Source organism: Notamacropus eugenii, chromosome 1, assembly GCF_028372415.1.
Source record: "Notamacropus eugenii isolate mMacEug1 chromosome 1, mMacEug1.pri_v2, whole genome shotgun sequence".
Taxonomy (NCBI): Eukaryota; Metazoa; Chordata; class Mammalia; order Diprotodontia; family Macropodidae; genus Notamacropus; species Notamacropus eugenii.
Window position 1 is genome coordinate 482,653,944 of NC_092872.1, and position 26,035 is coordinate 482,679,978.

Below are 26,035 nucleotides of genomic sequence, written 5' to 3' on the forward strand. Positions count from 1 at the left end.
CTTTGAAGGACATATGGGTTTGTCTTTGGAGGGATTAAAGAGGAGAGTGGAGCCTTATTGTAGGGTGTTGTCTAGGGTCAAGAGACTGGGCTGGGTATTGAAAAACATGGGTTCCAGCTACATTGTGTGATGACAACTCCAAAAGACTCACGATGGAAAATGCTCTCCGCATCCAGAGAAAGAACTATGAAGTCTGAATGCAGATGGAAGCATTTGCTCTCTTTTTTTGTTCGGTGTTTTCTCTCTCATGGTTCCTCCCATTAGTTCTAATTCTTCTATACAACATGACTAAGGTGAAAATATGTTTATTAAGAATGTATATGTAGAGCCTATATTGGATTGCATGCCATCTTGGGGAGGGGAGAGGGGAGGGAGGGGGAGAAAATTTAAAATTTAAAACTTATGGAAGTGAATGTTGAAAATTAATTTAAATTAATTCAGTCTTGACTCTTGCCACTAACTAGTTGTGTGAACGTAAGTCACTTAATCTCAAGGGGCCTACATTTCCTTATTTGCAAAATAAGATAATTCAACTAGACGTGATCTCCTGGGATCTGTTTCAGTCCCAACATTTTGTGTTTTTTTCTTTATCTTTCCCCCAACTGTCTTTGTTCAGTTCAAATTAAATCAACAGATACTTCCTGAGTGCAGTGCACAGCTCTATGGAGGAATGTAGAAATAAATGAGACCTGACCTTTGCCCTCCAGGATCTTATATTCTAGTTGGAAGAGATAAGACAAGTATTGGGATAGCTAGAGACCAGACAACAGGTAAGTTGCATATGCATAAAGCAAATCAAGTTGTTGTTCTGTCACATCCAGCTCTTTGTGACCCCATTTGGGATTTTCTTGGCAAAGATACTGGAGTAGTTTGCGATTTCCTTCTCCAATTCATTTTACAGATGAGGAAACTGAGACAAACAGGGCTAAGTGACTTGCCCAGGATCACCCAGCTAGGAAGTGTCTGAGAGCAGATTTGAACTCAGGAAGATGACCCTGACTTCAGGCCCAGCACTTTATCCACTGTGCCACCTAGCTGCCCTTGTGGAATAGACAGGAAATGACAAAGGAAGGAGAGACCATTGGGTACTGAAGGAATCCACTGAGGTTTCCTGGATAAGGATGGTTATGAGGATTTTTGAAGGATTTTTATATCCCTCCAGAGATGAAAGGAGAGGGTGTTGTCCCTCCAGAGGAGAACACCATAGGGGATCCTCTCCACGCTCCTGGCACTTTCTCTTTCTATCTATCACTACTTTTGCGGGGAGGACCGGGGGGGTGCCAATTGAAAGGCACCTGGGTTGCCTCCCTGCCAGAAAAGATCACACCCTTTCTTGCCTGATGCCTGTGAATGGAGAGAACAGGCAGCAGGACTCTTGGGACCAAGAATAAAGGGCAAGGAGGAGGGGGTGGAGTTTTCGGTACCACTGTGACACCAACAGGTCAACCAAAAGAATGGAGACCCAAGGGCAGACACACTGAGATGATCAGAAGTCATAGTCCTTGGAAGGGAAGAAAAGAGAGGAAAGAGCTGGGCCAGTGGATGGATGTGGCCTCTTCTCTCCCTCCCTCCCTCATAAAATATGAATTTCCCCCTTAGGTTAAAAAAACAATAAAAAATAGCTATTTATTTATTTAAAACTAAAATATTAATTTGCCCGGTTCCTGGAGTTTCTCCCTTTCGGTTCCAGTTGTAAAGTTATTGATGAACAGAAAAGCTGGGCCCTGTCTCCTGATGTTCCTTTTGAGCTAGAGCCACGTGCAGGAAGTCGGAATTTTTTTTCTTGGTTAAAGATTTCAAAGCCAAGCATAAGCAGGCAGACTTTGGTCCCATCTCTTTCCCGCACAGCCTGGAAGAGGGATGTGTTTGCCAAGGGATTAGCACTGATCCAAATGGCCCTGCATATGGTGGCTGGTGGTTTCAGAAGAAGGAAAAAAAGCTTAACTTGAGGCAGGGGAGAAAAAAAAAAACCAACCACATACAAACCTGGGGCCAGATCATCTAACTGTTTTGTGTATTTGTCAGACACAGCCCCAGGTGGGTTGGGAAAACACACAAGATGCTGAGTTTCGACTCCAGTACTCTGACAATCAACCTTGAGCTTCTGGAAGCTGAGCCAGTGGGCGTGAAAAGGACGCAGTCAGAAGCTGGCAATTGTTTGCCATGGTGGAAGAGACATGGATTGAGTTTTCTGGGGTACTGCTGTTCTCCTGAGTCAGCTGGGGAGGTGGGCTCCCCCTAAACTCTGACTGCTCTCCTCCTAAGCCTGCTGTCCTCTTGTCTGGGTGTTTTACTTTGGGGAAGGAAGGTGAGAATGAATTCTTTTTACATCCCTTATTCCCCACCCCTTGCTCACCTCTTACAGAGGAGATTATAACAATATAATAATAATTATATAACAATTTATAGATAATAATTCAATCATCCAGGGATTATTGAAATCCATGGTGGTTCTAATGACCCCCATGATCCAGCTCCCTAGACCTTAGTGGTCTCATCACAAAATTGCAGAATTGGAAGGGACCTCAGAGGCTGTCCAGCTAACATATACCTGAACAAGTATTCCCTGTACCTAGCATCTAACAAATGGCTATGAGCTTCCCCCTGAAAACCTCTAGTGATGGGGAACCCATTATCCCCTGAGATAACCCAATCTGCATTTAGACCAGGGATGGGGAGCCTGCAGTCTTAAGGCCGCATGGGGCCTGAATTCAGTCAGAAGGGTGCATTTAAGGATCTAGAAGACCCCACGAGCCCTTCTCCACCCCTAATTTAGATGCTTTTTACATTTGAAGTCTTTTCTTACTCTGAATTAAATCTGTCTCTCTGTAACTCCCACCCATTAGCCCTTGTTCTGCCTTCTGAGGCCAGGCAGAACAAGTCCATCCTTCTTCCTTATGACAGCCCTTAAAATACTGGAAAGACAGTAATTATGTCCCCACCCCCTCTGCCCCATTTTTATATTCTTTCTTCTCCAGGCTAAGCATGTCAGTTCCTTGAACTGATCCTTATATAGCTTGACTGACCCCCACAACCATCCCCCTCCTAATCACCTTCATCAAGACGCTCTCTTAGCAATGTCCTTCCTAAAATTTAGGACCCAGAATGAAATACCCCAGATGTGGTCTGACCAAGGTAGAAAGTACCTAAACTATCACCTCCCTGGATCTGGATAACTTGGCCTTTGTTAAGACAACCTCAGGTCTCTAGGTATTTTGTCTGCCATATTCCTTACAATATCAAGATAGTGTGTGATTGAGCAAATGGTTAAGAGTAGGTGTGGGCATGAGGGACAGGGCTGTGTAGAGAGGGGACGTCCCAAACCCTCCCCTTTCCAGACTTCATGGGAAACGTGAATGTTACTTTGGGTGAGCCAATGCTTAGTTCTTATTAATGACTCTAATGTCAAGAACAAAAACCTAGAAATGGTCTTGTTTAAACTGATACTCCCATAGGATACTAACCTGCAGATTGTACTTGGAGAATACCTGAACTAGATATGTGCCCTCTGCCAGCTTCATCCTCTGTGAAGAGAGGGTTGGTAGGGACTGTTGCTCAAAGGTGGCATGGGCTTTGGAGCACCTGGATGAGGAGGAGTAGATCCAAACGAGTGTCATCTTCCAAAGGGGTCCCTGAGGGGGCTGGTCACTGGCCACAGCAATGATTCCATCACTCATGGAGCAAACGAGGCCGTTTTAATGTGCTTAACACAGTTTCTGGTACACAGTAGGCACTTAATAAGTGCTTATTTCCTCTTTCCTCTCCTTTGTGATATTTTGCAGGATCCTAAAGTTAGAGATGCAGCCTTGCATAGTGGATAAAGAGTTGGACTTGGAGCTGGAAAGATGGGGGTTCGAATCACAATCAGATACAATCTGTCTGTGTGATCCTGGGCAAGTCTCTAAGCCTCTCTGTGTTCTGGGTAACTCTCTGAGACTGTAAGTGGCAAAGAAGAAATAGATCTACACTGATAGAGATATTTATCCTTATGCGGTAAATCCACAGGTCTCATCCCCATCCCTACATTTTAACTATTTAATTATTATAGTTTATTATTTATTTAATCATTATTATATTTATTATAAAATATTTATTTATCATAAATTATTGTTTATTATAATTATTTTTATTACATTTAATTATTTTAAATAATATAGTAATGATAGCACCTAACCTCCAGGGTTGTTGTGAGGATAAAATGAGATGAGGATGCTAGGAGCTTTACAAACCTTAAAGTGATATATAAATGTTAGCTATCCGCCTGTATTATTTAAAACGAGAAAGGACCTTATAGATAAACTAGTCTAACCTCATTTTGAAACAAATGAGGAAACAGAGACCCAGAAAAATGAAATGACTCAGGCAAGGTCACACAAGGAGTGACCAAGGCAGGATTTGAACTTGGTTCCCTGCATCCAAATCCAGTGTTCTTTGGGGATTACCTTCAGGCTCACTTTGCAAGTGACTCCAAGAAGACTAGTCTCAATATTCTACTGTTCCCCTTCATTTTTGATCCCAACTGCATTTTCCAGTGACTGTTCACCCTAGCTTTTAACTGGTTCCAAAAAATTGGGGACATCCTCAAAGAATAAAGGTTTTCTGTGAGGGAAAAGATTTCAAACCATAGACTCTCTCTCTCATGGAAGATGGTTAGGACTGAAGTTCTGGCACTGTAAGAGAAGCTTAATATCTTCATCTATGAAATGAAGAAGTTGGACTTGATTTCCACTAGGTCAGGGGTGGGGAAGCTCCAGGCTAGAGGCCACATGTGGCCCTCTAGGTCCTCAAGTGTGGCCCTTTTACTGCCTCCAAACTTCACAGAACAAATATTCTGCTCAAAGGTTCCCCACCCCTGCTTTAGATCTCTGAGGCCCAGGGAAGTTAAGCAACTTGCCTGTAGGTCTCACAGGGAATAGGATGGTAGAGCTTGCTTCTTTGACTCCCAGTCTAGAACTCTTTCCATTCCACCACATTGTTAGAATGATGTCAGTCTCACTGCAACAAGCCCTTCCCTGGGGATCACCTCAAAGGACAATAGTTATTGGCTGATCATTTCTGCTCAGCTGCTGTTGCTATTTCTTATTAATTATAATGTTTCTTATTTGTTATAATAAACAGTCTCATGATGTTCTAGTCACAAATCGAACACAGAGCTGTCCTCAGAAGTGCTGCCTTCAATTCTAGTTCCCAGACCTTGCAAACAAAGAGGTCTGGGTCCCGGATTCCCCTCCTATCACAGCCTTGCAACTCAAGGGGGAAATCTGTCTGTCTTCTGGGCTAAGGGTGAGGCAGCATTTCCTTCCTACTTCCTAGCAATCTGGCAGACAGAGCTGGGCTTCTGGGATGGAGCTGCAGCCCCTGTGGGTGACAAATTCAATCTCAGTGTCCGGCCCAGTTGTCTTCTTATCTCTCACAGAGACGGCTCCCCTGGCAGTCAAGGATCAGCTTGGAAGCAGTTTCTTTGATGTGTTCAAAGAGGAAAGAATTTTTCCTCCCTCTTTGAGAGCTGCAGGTAGAAGAGAGGGAAGGAAAGAGGAGAAAAAATATTGCTTGCAGGAGAGCCAATTAGAAGCAGTTCTGAACCTGCTGACCTGATGTGGCATTAAATGCCTCAGAGAACTTGCAGCTCATTTTTTTTTTTTTTTTTGCTTCTCTGCACTTCTCTGATGAAGGAAGTTATGGTGATGTCGCAAGAGGAGCAGGTCTGCAGATGGATTGATTCTGGTGACAAGATCTTGCTGTGATGCATTCACAACTGGCCCTCAGTTCTCATGACCCCAAGTGAGGGCTACGCTGCTCTCAGGTTTCCCAACTCTGAAGTCTTTGGGAGGATTCCCTCATGGAAATGAATGCTCTTTCTGGAGGGCAAGAAGGAAAACCATTCCTAGGGCATGAGGAATGGACTGACCATCCTAGTGAAGGAGAAGGACGTAGTTCCAGTGGCTGATGCTAAAAAAAGACTCCGAGGCAGAATAACACACGGGATTGTATATAAACTGCCCTTCCCAGTCACCTGTCTTTCTTAGACTCCAGGTTGTTCTTCTGTGACTTCTCTTTCTGCCCTGGGACTTAGGTGCAGACAAAAAATCTCTAGCTTTGACCTGGGTTCAAATCCCACCTTTGATTCATACCAGCCATGTGATCCTGGGTAAGTCACTTAATTACCCTGGGACCACTAGGTGATGAAGTAGATAGTGTGGGACCTGCAGTCAAGAAGACATGAGTTTTAGTCCTGCCTCAGATACTTACTAGATTTATGACTCTTAGCAAGTCATTTAACTTCTCTAGGCCTCAGTCTCCTTATCTGTAAAATGAGATAGATGGACTATATGGTCTCTGAGGTCCCTTCCAGATCTGTGACATTATGGATACTCATTTTAAACTGAGGAAGAAAGAAAATTGCATGAAGTGTCCTGGCACCTCAGTCCCTTAGAGACAGCCCAGAAGAAATGGTATCTTTTTGGGGGGGAGTGGGGAACTGAGGTTCCCTCTCTTGATCATGAGCCTGACCCCAATGCTGCTCAGCAAGGAAGCTTGAGCCTGTTCCATTTTTCTGATCTATGCCAGTTTGTCCTTCCTTAGGCAACAGCCTTGTGGCTTCCTACTCGAGGGGACTCACTGCTAGACTTGGTGAGGACACACCTGATTGTCTTTAGACCTCCTCTTCCTCCTGTACTACTATACCACCACCACCACTACACTATTACTACTACCATACTACTACTTCTACATTACTAATACTGTGCTACTACTGCTATACTATTACTACTACTATACTACATTGTTAGTACTATGCTACTACTCCTACTACACTACTACTACTAGCTGACATTTATATAACACATACTATGTGCCAGGTACTGTGCTAAGTACTTTACAATTATTATCTCATCAGATTCTCACAACAACCCTGAGAAGTAGGAGCTCTTATCATTGCCATTTTACAGATGAGGAAATTGAGGAAAACAGGGGTTAAGTGACTTGTTCAGGGTCACACAGCTAGGAAGGGTCTGAAGCTGGATTTGAACTCAGGTCTCAGCTCAGAACTCCCAAACTCAAGTGACCCACCAGTCTGAGCCTCCCTAGAAGCAGGGAACAGGGACTATGGGCATGCACCATAAAAGCCCAACTAGAAATTGTATCTTCTGCTAAAGAATGAAAGACAAAAGAATGACTTCCCTAAGACCTGACTCAAGCAAGAGGTCCCACAGTGCACTGGTCACAGGGCCAGGACAAGGTCCCAGATCTCTCTGAATTCCTCATCAGTGTTCTTTGTGCTCTGTTAACTCTTCCTTGAGGAGGAGGCTGCAACAGGAGAACCCGGCCCGGTTCTTGCCAGTTTGAGTCCATTGGAGAAGCTAACACCGAGGCTTGTCAGCCCTTTATGGAAGCTAGCCACCAAATTCTTCCCTTTGGGGACTTTTATCAGGACATTAAGTATTCCCAGTATATGCAGGACTAGCTAGCTGGGTTTCTTTAAATATCCCTCTTTAGATGCTTCAGTTTCTCAGCATCAAGTTAATCCTACCTATATTATGGGCCACTTCCCTGTCTCCTCTTTAGAGTCCCTATCTCCTCCCTCCACCTCTATACAATGAGAGTTTTGCTGTAAACTTAGAGAAGCTGGTAGCTCTTTCTAGTCAGGGGAAGTGAGTAAGGAAGACTGGCTCAGCCTTAGAGTCTTCCCTGATCTCTCCCATAATGGTTTCTCTGAAACTAATGGATAGATTTCAGGGGATCCATGAATTTAATTTGTATGTGGTTTAAAAAAAAAATTTTGGTAACTATTTCAATAATGGGCAGGTAAGTGGTACAGTGGATAGAGCTCTGTGCTTGGAGTCAGAAGATTCATCTAACTGATTTTAAATCTGGCCTCAGACCATTACTACCTGTGTGACCCTGGGCAAGTCACTTTAGCCACTTTGCCTCAGTTTTCTCATCTGCAAAATGAGCTGGAGAGGGAAATGGCAAATCACTCCAAAGCCTTTGCCTAGAAAACCCTAAATGGAGTCATGAAGAGTTGGACACAACTGAAACAACTGGACAACAGCAATTTCAATTGTTGGTTTCCTATGTAATCCTATATATTTTATTACTTGCATTTCAAACTATTATTCTCAAAAGGTCTTTAGGCTTTTCCAGACTGTGAGAGGGGTCCGTGACATAAAAAGGTTATGAACCCCATCCTAAAGCATTGGCTGTGTGGACCAATCATGTGCCAGATGTTTTAGGCTTTCGTTTTATGGTCTCCTCATCTAGACTAGAATCAGCTTGAGGGCAGGAACAGGTTTTGTTTGTTTGTTTGTTTTTTCTTTGATATGGTGGTTCCAATGCTTTATCACTGGTAGGTATCTCAACCAAGTCCTCTTATAGAACCTCAGGAGATCATGGAATCAGGGAGAGGTGGGGACTGTGATGAAGAGGCCCTTTCCTCCTCTCAATGCTTGAGTGGCCTCTGTCTTACCCTGACCCAGATTACTGGGCCACCTTGTGATATAGGGGAAGGTGTACTGGATGGGGAGTCAGAAGACCTTTATTTGAATCAAAATGGCTCCTTACTTCTCATGGGCATGTCCTGCTCTCACATTTGAGGAAAGGACGTTCATCAAGCGAAAGTATATGCAAAAGAGAGGGATTAGGAGATTGAGAGGACTGGAAACCATGGCCCACAAGAATAAGCTTGGGGCAGCTAGAAGGTTCGGTAGATAGAGACTGACTCTGGAGTCAGGAGGACCTGAGTTCAAATCGGATCTCAGATACTTGACATGTACTACCTGTGCAACCCAGGGCAAGTCACTTAACCCAGAAAAATTTTTTTTTAAAGGGGTCAGTTGAAAGGGAAATTGTTATGGGATTATAACTGAGTACTGAAAGGGACCCTAAGGATCATCTAGTCCCCCCTCATTTTATAGATAAGTCCCTTATAAAGTGACTTGCCCAAGGTCACACAACTAGTAAGTGGTGACATGACAGGCAAGATTCGAACCCAGATCTTCAGACTCCTGATTCAGTTCTCTTTCCTTTGCACCACCAATTCTGATCACTGTCTCCACACATTTAAGAGTTTGCAGGATAAGATCAGAGGCTTTATAGCTGGAAAAGACCTTAGAGTTCATTTAGTGCCACCCTTTTATTTTTATTTTTCAGATCAGGAAATTTCAGATCAGGAAGCTATAATGTAGAAAAGAGATTGTATTTGTTCTCCTTGCTTCTCAGTGAATAAAAATTAGACAGAAACATTAAAAATCAATATGGGGGAGGGAGTCCTTATAATTAAAACTGCCTTGAGAGGAATGAGTTCCCTGTCACAGGAGGTCTTCAAGTAGAAGCTGAATGACAGCATGTTGGAGGTGCTGGCATAGAGTTTCCTGTTTGGTATTAGATGGAATAGACAACCTGTAAGGTCTGCCCCAAGTTCTGAAAATTTGTGATTCTATGATTCTGCTTAGACCAGAACTGAGGCAATTCCTTCCAGCTAGTGCTGTCACTTGCCTGGATCCCGCTGTATATCTAGGGACTGTTCAGGGCGAGTTTTATAAAGGTAAGAAAAAAGCCCCAAAAGGTCACTGCATTGGGCTTTGGGGTCTCATCTGATGCACAGGTCTTGTCTAATGCATCCAGGACACTTATCCAGTTGTTGAATCCTAGTATGAGAGATACCATAAGTCCTGGTCCTCAACCCTGGCCTGACCTGGCACTTCCTCTAGCTAAGGTTCACTGCTTTCCCAAGACGGGGACCTCTTAAACTGTCAGGGTAGCTAGAAGTCACTGAGGGCCAACCTGGAATGCTAGATGTCCTACTCCAGATTATGGCCAGCTCCTTGGCTCCCTCTTTCTCTGTTTTCACTTGGGTGGGGTTTTGGTAAGATGTTCCAATCTGTCTCTCTGGGGGAACTGTAGCTCGAGCCTGGCTGGTCTGCCTGGGAGAGCAATCAGGAGGTGAAATTTGAGGACAGGCAGTTTGGACATGGGCCATAATGAGAATGGATGGTAACTGGTGGCAGGAGGGGCTTCCATCTCCTTCCCAAACAACAATTGAGTTTCTAAGCGATTCACTTTGGCAGGGCACTGATCTTAACAGATGCCTGTAGGTACCTTGAGAGAGATTGGTTTTGATGGAAGCCAGAATGGATATTAATGTTTATTTGCTGTGGCTAGTGCTATTCACATGATAACTGCTTTTTCTGAGTGTTTTTTTCTTTATCGTGCCAAAGCTTCAGATCCCAGCCCCTGAGTGGAAGATTGGTGTCATAGCAGAGTTCCTTATTGACTTCTCTTGTAACCTTCCTGATACTAACTCAGTTGAAATAACTCGCCTTCCAGCCCAAATCCTGAATGACTTCCCCCGAGATTAGTCCCAAGTCCAATAGAGAGGGGAAGATCCATCACTTCTGCTGGTGTCTCAGTCTTTTATTAACACTGTCCTAACCCTTAACTCTGATTTCTGGGCTACAACAGTAGCTTTTTCTTCTAAGCCTCACTCCGAGGAATCTCTGAAGGCAGAGATACACCATAACTCAGTTCCTCTGTGGACCCAGAGAACAAAAGAGCTTTCAACTTCCAGACGTGTACTGAGTGCATTCAGAATCTCTCCTTTGGAGCCTGAAGACATGATTGGTGACGTGTTTGTCTTTTAACTCTTCTGAGAAGTCTAAGATTCTGTATCACTAGCTCTAATGACCTGCCCTATATCAAACTCTACTTCTTCCTACCCTTGCCCTTTCTTTTCCACTGAATGATCTCTTCCTTTCAGCTTTCACTAACTCTTCACTATCCCTCCCCCAATCACTATCTTATTCCCCTGGCTAACTCCCTTCCTTCTTCTTTTTGGTCACTTATTTTATTTGAAGCCAAACTTTTCCCTAGATATCTCTTGGCTTTGAAATCAATACTTTAAAATAGTCAACATCAACTTCCTCCTTGAGGAAAGATGTGTTGTGGTTGGTGGCTCTGTGCATCCATCATAAATATCTTTCCTAGACATTGAAGACTGTCCCTTTTCTAGCATATCACAGCACTCACAGCATGACCAGGCAAATGGGCAGTTGACCCAAATTTGGACCCATAGTCTACCAGCCTTTGGAAGGCTAGAGAAAGAGTGGTTTGGCAGATTCATTTTCCCATTGCTGCTGTAATCCCCAGTCATGGCCAGCTCATATTCCTCCCTATCTCCTACGTTGCAGGCATGGGGATCTCTCTGAATTTCAGGAGCCCCTCAGTTCTGGAGATTGGGCCTTTACAAGGCAGTTACTGTCTACTAAGCTTCTAAGGCATGGTTTCCCAACCATAAGCTACCAATGAATCTCAAAGTGTTATCCAACTGATATCCAAGCTGGTTGCTGTCATAATATGCCCCTTCCCATGGCTTACTAAATATCCTAGCTGTGTCAGTGGACATGGTACATTTGCACGTACTAGAGAGAATAAGATGATAATTTTTATTGCAAAGCAAAATGATAATATGTGCTAATAATTATGTTATTTAAAGTACATTTGCCCAGTTGAGAGAAATTAGTGTAAAATTATTTTTAAATTATAAATTAAAATAATTAAAATGTAGTAAAATTACTTTTAAAAATTATTTTAAAACTCAGGCTTCAATTGGTGTAATTGATGTGCCGGGTCCTTTAACCTATAGTCCTGCCTCACAGCCCTTATCAGCAACTAACCTCTTGATCATAATTGCCATACATAATCCATTAGTGATTGGTACTTTTACCATCCTCTTGATCTTCTCTCTTTCTCTCCACCTCCTCCCCCCTCCAGCCCTGAGGAAATCAGAAGTAGCCTCTAATCAGAAAAAAAACACAGGGTACATATAGTCAAGAATACTCACCAGAATTTTAAGGGCGGAGAGAGTAAGATTTGTTTATATGACATGACCCTATTTAACATAGGTTACCCAATGGGACTAACTTTGGGCCAACTTAGAATTTGGGAGGCAAGGAAGCAAAAGAGACCACTTAATTTAGGGTCAAAAGCCCTGGATTTGAATCCTAGTTCTGCTACTCACTAGCTATACAATCAAGGGCAAGTTGCTTCCTTTCTTTGGGCCTCTGTTTCTTCATCAGTATGATCAAGGGATTGGACACAGTAATATCCAAGATCTCCTCTGGCTCTAAATTCCTACTATCCTGCAAATTCATTCTTCCTCCCTTTGTAGAAGCTATGGCCAAATCCCTGCTTCCTGTAGACACTTGATACTCTGCTATAGATAGGTTAGATTGGTGAGAAGAGAGGGAACACATCAACAGAAGGGTTCCAGGCCCCAAGCATGGAAACGTCTCCTACATTGTAGAGCTAGAAGGGGCCTTAGCTATCATCTCCTCTACTCCCCTCTTGATGAAGGTTAAGAGAGGAAATATTTTACCCAAGGTCATATTGGTAGCCAGTGTCAGAGGAGAATCATGCAACCATTCTGACTGGGTCCACCATGAATTTATGCTACATAACCTCACCTGGGCCCTCATTGCTATCAGGCAATTCTTTTACACCTCCCTGATCAACTCACTTTTCCATTCTTCACAGTTGCTCTTCCAAAACTTATCACCTCTCCTCAAACCTCCCATGGCTCCCCTCTCCTCATCCTCTTCTCTGAGAACCTTACTTCATATTTTACTGAAAAAAATTGGGGCCATTTACTGAAAACTCCCTCTTCCCCCCCTTCACTCAGATGTCTTCTGCCTCTATCTCCTCCTTTACCCCTGTCTCACATGATAGGATTATCTTTCTCCATGCCAAGGCCAACCTCTGCACAAGTGATCCCATTCCATCCTGTCTTCTCCAGCAGACTGTGCTGCTCTGTCATCCCTTCTCTCTCACTAATCATCAGTTTCCCCTTGTCTACTGGCTGCTTCCTTACTGCTGACAAACATTTCTCCCCCATCCTCAAAAAAATCCTCACTTTACCCATCCGTTACTTCTGGCTATCCTCTATCCTCCTTTTTGCGGTCAAAGTGTTTGAGAAAGCTATCTACGATAGATGAATCCCTTCCTTCCTTCCTTCCTCCCTCCCTCCTTTCCTTCCTTTCTTCCTCCTTTCCTTCCTTCCTTTCCTCTCACTATTTTCTTAACTCTTTACAGTCTGGCTTCTGACTTAATTATTGAACCAAAACGTCTTTCCAGTTATTTATGATCTCTTAATTTCCAAATCTAATAGTCTTTTCTCAAACTTTTGTCCTTGACCTCTCTGTAAACTTTCACCCTGTCAATCACTCTCTTCTCCTTAATACTCTGGCATTGCTTGTGCCGTGAACATAACTATCTGGCTGCTCTTTCTCTGTCTCCTTTGCTGTCACCCACAATAACTGGCGTCCCAGACAGCTTGCTCCCAGACCATCTTTTCTTCTCCCTCTACAGTATTTCACCTGGTGACTTCAACAGCTCATTGAATCATCAGATGATTCAATCAACATCTCATGTTGTTTCTCAGATCTTTTCTAGCTCTGATTTCTTTGCTGACCTCTAGTTTCACATCTCCAACAGCCTACTGCATATCTCAAACTGGATATCCTGGAGACATTTTAAACTCAACACATCTAAAATGGAATTAATTTTATTCTTTCTCCCCAAGCCCCACCTCCACAAGCCTTCTCTTCTTCCTGGTTTCCCATCTCTGGTCATTTGACCTCACAACCTAGGTTTCATCCTTGTTCTCCCATATCCCGTATCTCATTAGTGGCCAAGTCCTATTGATTGTTTGTAACTTCTCCCACATATCTCCCTTTCTTCCCCTGACACTGCCATCATTCTGGTGAAGACCCTCTTTACCTCATGCTGGACTATTGCAATAATCTGCTGGTTGGTCTCTCTACCATGAATCTTTCCCCACTCCCATCCATTTTTCCACTTGATTGTCAAAGAGATCTTAAAGCACAGGTTCTGACCATCTTTCTCTATCTCCCCCTTTCTCTGTCTCTCTCCCTCCCTCCCTCCCTCCCCCCCCCTCTCTCTCACACACACACACACACACACCCTACTTAATAAATTCCAATGGCACCCTATCCCCTCCAGGATTAAATATAAAATCCTCTGTTTAAAATTCACAGCTCTTCATAACCTTCCCCTCCACCTTTACAGTCTTCCTTTACCTTCTATCCTTTTTAAAAAAATTGAGTTCTTTATTACCCCAGGGGTCTTTTACATTAAAAGGTGAAACAAGGTACAGGAACAAGGAAAAGAAACCAAAGCAAAAGCACAGTGGTGTTAGAGCTCCCAAGAGTCACCGAACTAGTCAATGTTGCAAAAGCTCCCAGATGGTGCAGAGCACCCAGGTACTCAGATTCACAATGGAACACTGGCTTCCTTGCTACTTATTTTCTGAACATGACACTCCATTATCTGACTCAAGACATTTTCCCTGGCTGCCCCTATGCCAGGAATGCTCCCCCTTCTTGTCTTGTCTTCTTAGCTTCCCTCACTTCCCTGAAAGTCCCATCTAAAATCCCACCTTCCAGGGGCAGCCAGGTGGCACAGTGGATAGAATGCCAGACCTGGAGTCATCTTCCCGAGTTCAAATTTGGCCTCAGACACTCATTAGCTGTGTGACCTTGGGCAAGTCACTTAACTCTGTTCAAAATAAATAAATTGCAGCTTTTACAAGAAGTCTTTCCTGGTCGCTCTTTAATTCTAGTATTTCCCCTCTGTTGATTTTCTCCCATTTTTCCTGTATTTAGCTTTCTTGTACATAGTTGTTTACATGTTGCCTCTCCCATTAGACTGTGAGCTCTTTGGGAATAGAGTTATCTTTTTTGCCATTGTATCCCCACTCCTTGGCACATAATGGGCACTTAATAAATGTATATTTTTTTCTGTGTGTGTGCAGTTCTCTTTCTACTATTCCCCTTTCCTTTACTCAGCATTTGGAAAACAGACAAGTATAGACTCATCTCATTAAAAATAATAGCCACCCACTCAAGGCAAGTGATTTGTTGTGCTGGGGGAGTAACAAATGACACGGATTTTTGTCTCCGACACGAGGGTGATCCTTGTTTTCACTACCTTAGGGAGGATGGACTGGTCAAAGAAGGCTGTAGGCTAGCATGTTGTGAATTTATCTGCAAGCCTTCTTTAGTCATATCTCAGACACATCACCAACCACAGGGAGCTAGAGAGTGTTTATGTCTGGAAGAGTTTGCCTCTGGGGCAGGCAGACTCACCGTCCATCCCCCTCCATCAGTGCTCATGTCACAGTAGACCTGGAAGCCCGAGGGGTAATGAGTGGGAAAAACAGAATAAATTCCATCTTCCTGCTGGCCGCTGGCATAGATGTCCAGACAGTCTCTTGGGCGGGAGCCTGGAAGAAGAGATGAAGCCAGAAACATTAGGGAGGGGAGAAAAACAGCAGGGCAAGTTAGGAAGTTTTAGGACATAGCTTCCTGTCTAGTTCATCGCATTCTCTAGAAAGCAATGGAACCTTGTCTGGGGCTGTGTCTCCTTTTGTCTGTGTGTCAGTCTAGTCTTCGGGACTGGGGCAGGTGTGTGTGTGTGTGTGTGTGTGTGTGCACGCGCGTGTGTTCATGTGTGTGTGCACACTCCTGCATGTAGGATCCAGTTGTGATTGATCTTGTGGAAGGAACTGAAGCTCTAAGAGTGAACAGTTTTGAAAGGTAGGGAAGATTATTTCCCCTAGAAAACAGTTCTCAGCCCTTTGTCCTTGTTATAGGGCTATGCAGCTGCTGCTACATCTGGGGAATGAGAGCTGGCCTGTCCTCTGGGACAGCAAACATTTTCAATTGTCTTTCAGTCATGTCCAACTCTTCATGACCCCATTTGGGGTTTTCTTGGCAAGGATACTGAAGTGGTTTGCCATTTCCTTCTGAAGCTCATCTTAAAGATGAGGAAACTGAGGCAAACAAGGTTAAGTGACTTGTCCAGGGTCATATAGTGAGTAAGAGTTTGAAGTTGAATTTAAACTCAGGAAGATGTCTTCCTGACTCCAGGTCCAGTGCTCTATCCACTGTACCACCTAGCTGTCCATAGTAAACATTTATCTAACACTTACTGAGTGCTAGGCACTGTGCTAAGCATCGGGCATTCAAAGAAAGGCAAAAAGACAGCCCCTGCCCCGGATTTGCTCACAGTCTGACATGGGGTATAGACTGGGGGGAGGAGGCCTGATGGGCACAGGAAAGGATAAGCTTACTCACCGTTAGAACAGCCCCTTGGCCTGGCCCCCCTGGAAGGAACTTTCTGCAGGTCAGCCTTGATTCGAGGCCGTGCAGCCCCTCGCAACGTGTCCAGGACATCACTAACGGAGCTCATCAGGTGGGCCATGTTGCTCTGGCTCTCGGAGAGGAGCTGTAGCACCGGCGTGGGAAGGGAAGGAAGGAAGGACACCGAGTCAACTTGGGAAGAGAGCAGCCAGAAAACACACAAAACAATTTCTGAGGCAGGGCTCCTGGTGGAAAGGGCATAGGATGGGGAATCAGAGGGCCTGGGCTTGAACGTTGTCTCTGCCTAGAGGATCTCAATCTCTCTGCACCTTAGTTTCCTCATCTATAGGACTTGACCACCTCCCAGCTCAAAATCAATGATCCCATGGTTCCTCCCCACCTTCTCTTAGAGTGCTTCTCTTTTAGGCATAGCCTGGGACCTAGGGCTCTTCATCTGTAGATGGGGAAATTGAGACCCAGAGAGGTTCAGTGACTTGCCCAAGGTCATATAGGTAAATAAATGGGAGTAGAATTAGACAGTTCCATCTTCTAACCCTGAATTTGGTGCTATTTCCACCCATATCAGGCCACCTTGTATCATACTTATTTGTAGACATGTATCCCTCTATTAGACTGTACAGCTTCAATTCCTTGCAAGGAAAATGGCATACTATTCCACTATCTTTGCCAAGAAAACCTCAAATGGAGTCATGAAGAAATGGATATGACTGAACAACATTAGACCATAAGCTTATTGAGGTCTGGTGCCTTTAATTTTTTTCCATCTTTATATCAAAGTACCTAGAATAGGGACTTAATACAGAAGGTGATTAATAGATGTTCAATTGCCCAAGAGCCAATGGCTTTCTTCATCCTTCCTAAACTTTGCTGTCCTACTCCATTCCAATTAATTAACCAGTAAGCATTTATTAAGTACCTACTCTTCAGCACCTTGCTAGGGCAAAAGTGAAAGTCTCTGCCCTCAGGGAGCTTATAGTCTATCAGGAAAATCAACATATAATACGTCCTTATGCATTCCTGATGGTATCAAGTCTTTTTTACCAAAGGCCTTAAGAGAGAGCAGGAAAATCCCCAGACTAAGTGCACTGTTTAGAATTATAGATCGAGCACTACAAGAAGTCTCTGAGGTCATCTAACTCAATCTCTTTATTTTCCAGATGAGAAAACTGAGGCCCAGGGAAGTTAAGTGATTTGTCTAAAGTCACAGGTAAGCTCCAGAAGGGAGATTTGAACTCAGATCTTTGGACCCTAGAGTCAGGGCCCTTTCCTCTTCACCACACTGCCTTTTATTACAAATTTGGAGTTAGGTTGAAGGGAGGGGCAGTGGGGCAAGGAAGAGCCCTACTAAGCCTTCAGCCACACTACTTCAGGAATCAGAACCTGGAGTCTCAGGATACTTGTATGGCCCTCTGGACTTTTCAAAATGCTTTGCTATTTATTAACTCATTGGAGTCTCACAACATACCCAAGAAGGAAGGAAGTTTTGTCAATAATGCAGCATGACCTTGGGCAGGTCCCTTTTCCTCTCTCCATCATTATATCCATTTTACAGACAGAGAAACTGAGACCTACTTAGGAAAAAGGACTTGCCTAAATTTTCATAGCAAGTTAATGGCAGAGTTAAAAATCTGAATAAAAGTTCCTCGATTCTCTTTCTGGGGCTCCTTCTGTTATTCCATGCAGGGTGTAATAAATAACACATGTGGTAGTTTGTAAACCTTGAGGGAACATAATATTTATGTGGCCATGGGCAAGTTACTTAACTTGTCAGAATACCAGACAACCCTCTAAGAGTAAGTTGCCTGATCAGTATAAATGGAGGGAGTTTCTATCCCTGGAGTTCGTCTGGCCAATGAAATCATAGATCTGAACAAGAAAATAATCTTATAGCTCTGTAACAAGTGAGCCATTATTATTGTTATAAATCATGCCCACCCTACCACTTTACCTCTATGTCCTTGAGTAATTCACTCAACTCTTCTGGACCTCACCTTCCTCATCTGTGAAATGGAAGGATGGGGACAGACTAGATGACTTCTAAGGTAGTGAGCCATCTATGATCCCACGGCCCTATGATGATGATAATTGTCCCTAACCAATAGAAAACTTCTTCTTTCCATGACATTTCTTCAAATGTCTTTGCCCCTGTCTCTAACTCACACTGCACAACCTTGGGCGAGTCCTTTTGCTCCATGGCTCCTCAGTTTCTTCTTCTGTAAAGTGAGGAAGAGGATTTGCATTAGATGGTCTCTAAACTACCTTTCCAGACCTAAGTGTGTGATTCTATGACCAACAGTAGCACTGAACAGACTGAGGGAGTGTAATTTTTGTTTTCCATTGTTCTGGCCAGAGAAGGCTACAACATGCTTGACAGAACCATGCGTACAGGCTCAGACCTCAATTCTGAATGAGGAAGAAGAAATCACAATAAAACCTCAACCTGCTGGGGAGTTCAAGAGGAGCTTGCCACATTTTCAGACTGGTGTCGGTCATTTGGAAGATAATAGGTTACTTGAGAAAGGGAAGTAGAAATGTACTTGGGCTTGAAAATTTTTTAATGTTTCTCTAGTTTGTCCAAAGGCAATAAGACTATACAATTCTTTCTATTCCCCTGCTGATTTAACCTTAGTGAAGGAGGTTATTCAGCACTGTGCTTAGCATTTAGGGGACACACAGAACCATGTGGAAGAAAGGGAGGAGGAAGCGGAGGAAGGCTGACGGATTCCTCATTGTGTTTCGTGGCTGTGTCTCCGAGACTGGCCTCGTCTGAAGACACCAGTGGTGAGGGCTGCATAGGAGAAGGGCAAGAGTTCAGGCTGAGGCAGTTGGGAAGAGCTTAGAAAGTTGGCCAGATGCTTTTCCAAGTGGATAGCTGGGGGATGGTAGGCAAGGAGACAGGCTGTGCACTGAAAGGAACTTGCTTGGGTTAATGTCTATACCTGGCTATTGGCATGGCTGTTAATGAGATTTTTGATATGAAGAATAGTTTCAGGTGTGTTTTGCCTTAAAGTTTACAAAGCTCTCTACAGTCTTTATCTCTTTTCAGCATCACAAGAATTCTATGAAGGAGAGGCTACCTGTCCATTTTGCAGATGAGGAAACTGAGGCTCATAAAAATTAAGTGATTTTTTTCCCCTGGTCATACAGATAGTAAGTGTCGGAGACAGAATTTGAACCCAGAACTGTCTGAGTGCTGCCCTTGAAGTCAAGTCAAGAAGCATTTATTAAACACTTACTATGTGCCAGACAATGCACTAAGCATTGGGCATAGAGAGAAAAGGAAAAATAGTCCTCATCCTTGAGGAACTCACATTCTGATGGGGGGTAGGGTGGGACAAAACCGTATGTAAGTAGGCATGAGCAGGATATGTGCAGGTGAGATGGAAGGGAATCTCAGAAGGGACAGCATTAGCAGCTGAGGGGACCTGGAAAGGGCTCCTGGTGACTGTAGGATTCAGTCTCGAGGGAAGGCAAGGAAGCTAAGAGTTAGAAGGGGGTGGCATACTAGGCATGGGGGATACCCAATGCAAATGGAGATGACAAATATACCAGTGTTGCTGGACCATAGAGTTTGTGAAGGGGAGTTAGGAAGACTGGAAATGTGGGAAGGAGTCAGGTTATGAAAAGTTTTAAATGTCAAACAGAAAATTTTATATTTTATCCAAGAGGTACTAGGGAGCCACTGCAGTACTGAGTGGTAGAGGGAGGGTGAGAGTAACATGGTCAAACCTATACTTCAGAAAAATCACTTTGGTGGCTTATGGGGAAGATGGGTTAGAGGGGGGATAACCACAGAAGGGAAGCCAGTTAGACAGTTGTCGCAATCGTCCAGGTACAAGGTGATGAGGACCTAGACTGGGCTGGGTACTATGTGAGTGAGGAGAAGGAATCAGGTGTGAGAAATGTTGTGAAGCTAGAAATGACAAGATTGGCAACAGGAGTGAAGAGACACTGGCTGTGTGACCTTGAACAAGTCTCTTAACTTCAGTTTTCCCAGCTGTGAAATGAGAGTCTTAGCACACAACCTCTCAATGCCCTAGGCAACTTTCCAAGACTCCAACTGCAGAGAAAATGTTAGAGTTGTGTTGGTAAAAGAAGTTCCTCACCTGAAATTCCCTGTTACCAATGAAATCACACATCTGGCCAAGAAACAAAAATACTTGCAGGATTTCTGTTCAAAGTTGTTTGGGGGTGTAAGTGAGATGGGTTGTAAAATGATCAGCAAATCTTAAAGCACTGCATAAATGGCAGTGATTATTAGTTTATGTTATCAATTTATACTTATATATTATTAATAATATCTAATTAATTAATATATAATTGTATTGTATATAATTAATAATATATAATTATATTATATATAATTAATAATATGTCAATATATTATATATTATTAGTTTATATTTATATAAACGTTATTAGTTTAAGTCAAATCCTGGTTGATGGTGGAATCCTACTAGGAAGAGCAGAATATATACAATTAACACATACCTGTGCCATTCATGTCCTTTCTCTAACAAGCAGAAATGATTTAATGAACTAGGGAGGGGTTCACAAACTTGGGCTAGTGAGTTGTATAGAATTTTTATTGTTGAATAGTTTTTCAGTTCTATCTGACTCGTTATAATCCTATTTGGGGTTTTCTTGGCAAAGATATTGGAATAATTTACCATTTCCTTCTCTAACCCTTTTTACAGATGAGGAAACTGAGGCAAACAGGGTCACACAATTGTCCAGGGTCACACAATTAGTAAATGTTTGAGGCCAGATCTGAGCTCAGGAAGAAGAGTTTTCCTGACTCCAAATCTGGTCCAGATCTTTCCACTATGCAACCTAGCTGCCCTGCTATATACAATGCTTTTTTTGCCAAAATTAAAAGGGTGGGGGGTGGTTCTGCATCTGTATGTTGACTTATTTCATTAATAGGCAAAGACTTTAGATGCTCATGGCAATTTATCCCTATCCTTGGCTTCATCAAGCTGCCTTCTCTTCCTGGGCTTTGATTTCCCTATCTGCAAAATGAGGGAATTGAACTAGACAGATAATCCCTAACTTCTCTATCTCAGAAACCTATGATCCTGTGGTCCTTAGAGGAGAGGAGAGCTGAGGCTTAATGCTCTCAGGAATGCCGAGGTGAGTGGGGAAGGGATCCCAGGTAATCAGGAAGGAAGAGGATGCACTTTGTCCTGTAGTCTCCTCATCTGTAAAATTAGAGTCAGACTAGCCAGGGGTTCTTAGCCTACGAGCCATGAAAATGGTTGGCTTCTGCTTCTTTTTTGTTTTTCATTTTAATGACTATATTTAAATATAATTGGTTTCCTTTGTAACTTTATTTCCTTCATTTAATAACATTTTGAGGAGTCCATTGTTATTGTCCAATTGTTTTCAGTTGTGTCTGACTCTTCATGACCCCACTTGGGGTTTTCTTGGCAGAGATTCAGGTTTGCCTTTTTCTTCTCTAGTTCATTTTACAATGAGGACCTGAGGCAAACAAGGTTAAGTGACTTGTCCAGGGTCACACAGCTAGTAAGTATCTGATGCCAAATTTGAACTCAGGAAGATGAGTCTTGCTGACTCCAGGCCTGGCACTCTGTCCACTGTGCCACCTAGCTGCCCCAAAAGCGCCCATGGGCTTCACCAAACTGCCAAAGGGGGTTCATGACATAATGAAGATTCATAAACCCTGGTCTAACTCTAAATACCCTAATCCCGTGATCCCATAAACCTTTGTCCCCACCTCTATCCTACTGTCCAAACCATAAAGCCCTCAACTGGGAACTCCTACTTATGCCTCTTGGTGCCCCACTTTGCCTCAATTCCATTATCTCCTCCCTCCCATTTTTTTCTTTTTTACCTCCTTCTTCCTCTACACCCTTCTCTGCTATACCTTATGCTCTCAAGGCCAGGCTTCCCCTTCTTTACTCTGATATATTCATTGTATTAATGTGTAAATAGCAGAAAGTTATGGGAACACCTCAGAGACTTCCCATCAAGTTCCTATGTATGTTAGGAAGAGTGCTTTTTGGAGATGACACTAATCTGGTCTTCCTATTTTATCAATCAGTATAAATTAAATAAAATAATAAGGACATTACTAAAGTCTCCAATGCATTGGAACTTTTGAAGAGCTAGCCCTTGGAGTGGAGGAAGCTTTGGCAGTAAGCTAGAAAAACTTGAGTGTGAGCCTGGCCATGGACTTGATGTCCATCATTTCGGGACAAGCCTAGCTAAGGGTGGTGAGACTCACTAGAAGGCTGGCCAAGAAGTGATGAGGTTTTTCACCACAGTAATCCACAATGACCATCTACTAGGATAGAAGAGGGGCTGCAGCCTTCATTAAAGGAAGAAATATCCATACTGATAAAGTATTAAAAATAAGTAGTTAAAAATATTTAAACAAGTATAGATTAGGTTGGTGTAAAATCAAGCAAAAAAAAAATATGTTTATTATGCAGCTTGGTGGTGCAGTGGATAGAGTATTGGCCAAGGAGTCGGGAAGTCCTGAGTTCAAATTCAGCCTGTCAACTTACTAGGCGTGTGACCATAGGCAAGCCACTTAAACTCTGTTTGCCTCAGTTTCCTCAACTGTAATATAGGGATGATAGTAATAGCACCTACTTTTCAGAGCTATTGTGAGGATTAAATGACATAATATCTGGAAAGTATTTAGAATAGTGCCTGGCACATAGTAGGCGCTTAACAAATGCTTATTCCCTCCCCCTCTTTTCTTAAATGAATCATATTGCAAAATAATGTCATTTCTTCTTTAAGAAGTTGTCAACACCAAAACTAGCAAGATCTCAGTTTAAACTAACAAATTACTGTAGTTGACACTAATAGTGTAAACATGACTCTAATTAGTTTGAGAATTAATTATGGCATTTTAGCTGAAAATAGTGATATGCTTGCTGTCAGGGTCTTGAAGGTGTGGGTTGATAATACAAGTATGTCCCCTTTAAGGAAACCCATGAAAGAAAATTCAAACTTGCAAAACTGAAAACACCGGGGAGTGATTACTTACATTATAAAAGGATTCAGAACATTAAGAGTCACTGCCAACTGACAGTCCACCAGAAATAAAGATAAAGCATCTTTGAGATCAGAATATGAGTCAATAGGGAAAATTGGATCCGATTTACCAAACAAACTATGACTTTTTTGAGAAGCGTAATTAATGTGTAAGGCAAGGCACACCTATATTCATAAAGAAGGGAACACGCTTAGAATCATTGACTAGGACCAGGAAATGGACCACTTCACACACCTTGCTTTCTTAGTTATTGTGCATATTTCAGGCCATATGACCTGCTCAGAGTTCAGAGGAGCTGGTGATAGGTGGAGATCCCTGCTAAGAGTCTCTGAGCAGAGACTGAGTCTCCATCACCCTTATCAGCCACTCCGAGCAAGGGGATAATGAGCATTGGTTCTCCACTTGCAGCTTTCTTATATAGAGAAAAAGTTCATCATCCACAAATTGTTGGGTAGTGAGACATCTTAGTATATCACTGCTGTCTTGCCCAAGGGGTGGAGGGTTCAAGTACTTTATGACCCTACTAGATTTCTGAATCACTAGAATCCAGTGGCCTAGGAAACAATATGATACATGTAAAGAGCACTAGACTGGTTGGTTATCAGAAGTCTTGGATTTAGAGTCTTCCCTCTTGAAGTAGCTGGGTAGAAAGCAGATAGCGTATTGGACCTTGAGTCAGGAAGACCTGAGTTCAAATTCAGCATTAGACACTTGCTAGCTGTGTGACCCTCGGCAAGTCACTGAATCCATCTGCCTCAGTTTCCTCAACTGTAATGTGGGGATAATAAAAGCACCTATATCCCAGGGTTGTTATGAGGATCAAATGAGATAATATTTGGAAAGCTTCTGGCACACAGTAAGTGCTTAATAAATACTTCCTTCCTTTCAATCCATAAAGTGGATACAGAAGAATTTTATATCTAGAAAGGACATTAGAGGTCTGAACCCTTTATTTTATGAAGGTGAAAAACCAGACCCAGAGAGGGAAAGTAACTTGGTCAGTTTCGCACAGTTTCGTGTCTGTTTCACTAACATTCCATGATGCTGTAGGTCCCTGAACAATGGTACCAAAACCATTTCTGCCTCCCCTAGAAGAAGCAGGGAGGCTTCCCCTCCTACCTGAATGAGTCGGCCCTGTTCATTCTGCAGGGCATTCAGCCCCTGGCCCAGAGTGCCATGACCCCTCTTGAGACCCTCACAGTCCTCTTGGAGCTCGGCGGCTTGGGCCAGAAGTTTGGGAACCTCGTCAGCTAGAGTGACCAGCAAGGCCTGCTCCCGACCACCAGCAGCCCTGAACTCAGTTTCACGGTCTGTGAGGGCCCGAAGGACAGAGGCCTGGGCACCCTCCAGGCGCGCAAAGTTGTCGGCGTGGTCTGGGCATCGTGGGTCAATGAAGATGTTGATGCGGGAGCTGTCAGCCTTCTCAATGGTAACCAGGGCACTGTTGTCTTCATCGGGGTTGGTGCTGATGACGGGTGGGGGCTCGGTTACTGGTGTGTGATAGTGGTTCATGAAGAGGATGGCACCGGTGACTGTCACGGCCAGCAGCACAGCGACAGAGAGCAGTACGGTGCACAGGATGTAGCCACAGCTCATGCGCTACAGAAAGAAAGATGGACAAGGGACATGGGAAGGCAGAGAGGAAAAGAGAGACGTCAGACAATCATAAGCACATGGAATGTCCCTTCCCAGTTCTTTTCTTGTGCCCAGCTCCATGCTGGCTATTCCACATCTAGGATATTACCAAGGTAGAAATTCTGGACCCTCAAGCCAAAACATCAGAAAAAGATTCCCTCCCCCAGTTTAGGCTTTCTTAATTGTAAAATCAATAGCCCTCCAGCAAGGCAGAAATTGCTTAGGTGATATTTGCATGGAAAGAGAAAGGAGGCTACAGAGACTAAGTACTTCCTATAGAGTATAATCAGGAGTTACGAGATGCAGTCCTTGCCTTTAAGGACCTTCCAATCTAGTTTAGGCAAACACAGAAGAGGCTTTGGGGTGCAGGGGAAAGAATTGGAAAGAACTGGAAAGAAAGAACTGGATTTGGAGACAGGGGATTTGATTTGATTTCCAGAGCAGCTCCTTAGGGACCTGGGGCTTCTGATCTCTGAAATGAGGGGTTGAATTTGATCACTTCTAAGGGCCCCTCCAGCTTTAGATTCTATGATCTCATGAAATATTTTTCAATAACATAAGACCAGCATGATTAGTGCCAATTGTGGGGCAGGAGTTCAGAACAGGAAGAGTTGGTTGTACCTGGAGGGGTCTAGGAAGACTTCATGGAGGAGATAGACTGGAGACCAGCCTTGGAGAATGGGTATTATTTGAATAGGTAAAAAGGAAAAGGAGCATCATTACAGGTGAGGAATAGAAGCTGAGTGGGTCTTTTAGAGAGGTTAGTGGATGGGACTATCTAAGTTCAATATTTGACAGAGCTACTGAGGTCCCTGAAAACATTCTATAATATCCTTCATTGAATCAGTAAATACTGGAGGAAGCAGAAAGCCGATGGGAAGCCTTCAAATAGTGTATGACTTTTGGGTTGATCTTTTGAAGACCTTTCAAGGACTTCTAGTCCTATGTTGACCAATTAGATTCCAGAGCTTAAGGAACAGAAATACTAACCACAGCCACCTGTATTTTAACGGTAGTGTTTATTAACAGTACACAAACCATTGGTGAAGCATTTGTTCACTCACTCACATACACACACACAAACACACACAAATACAGAGATATGTATTTCTCAGTCTTGTCCTGATTTTGGGAAATGAAGCTACACACCTGGAAATTCTCTCTATCCAGAATTGTAGATGGAGTGGCGCATGGA

General features: G+C 43.3%; 1 protein-coding gene across 2 annotated transcripts in view; it reads right to left on the bottom strand.

Moving 5' to 3' along the window:
• FIBCD1 (fibrinogen C domain containing 1) overlaps positions 1–26,035 on the bottom strand; it is a 67,328-nt gene that overhangs the window by 23,768 nt on the left and 17,525 nt on the right. For both annotated transcript variants that reach the window (XM_072632738.1, XM_072632740.1), the window contains 3 exons: positions 24,325–24,804; positions 16,149–16,299; positions 15,159–15,295 (listed from right to left, as the gene is read on the bottom strand). In XM_072632738.1, coding sequence (XP_072488839.1) covers positions 15,159–15,295; positions 16,149–16,299; positions 24,325–24,804 — 768 coding nt within the window. The remainder of the gene's footprint in view (positions 1–15,158; positions 15,296–16,148; positions 16,300–24,324; positions 24,805–26,035) is intronic.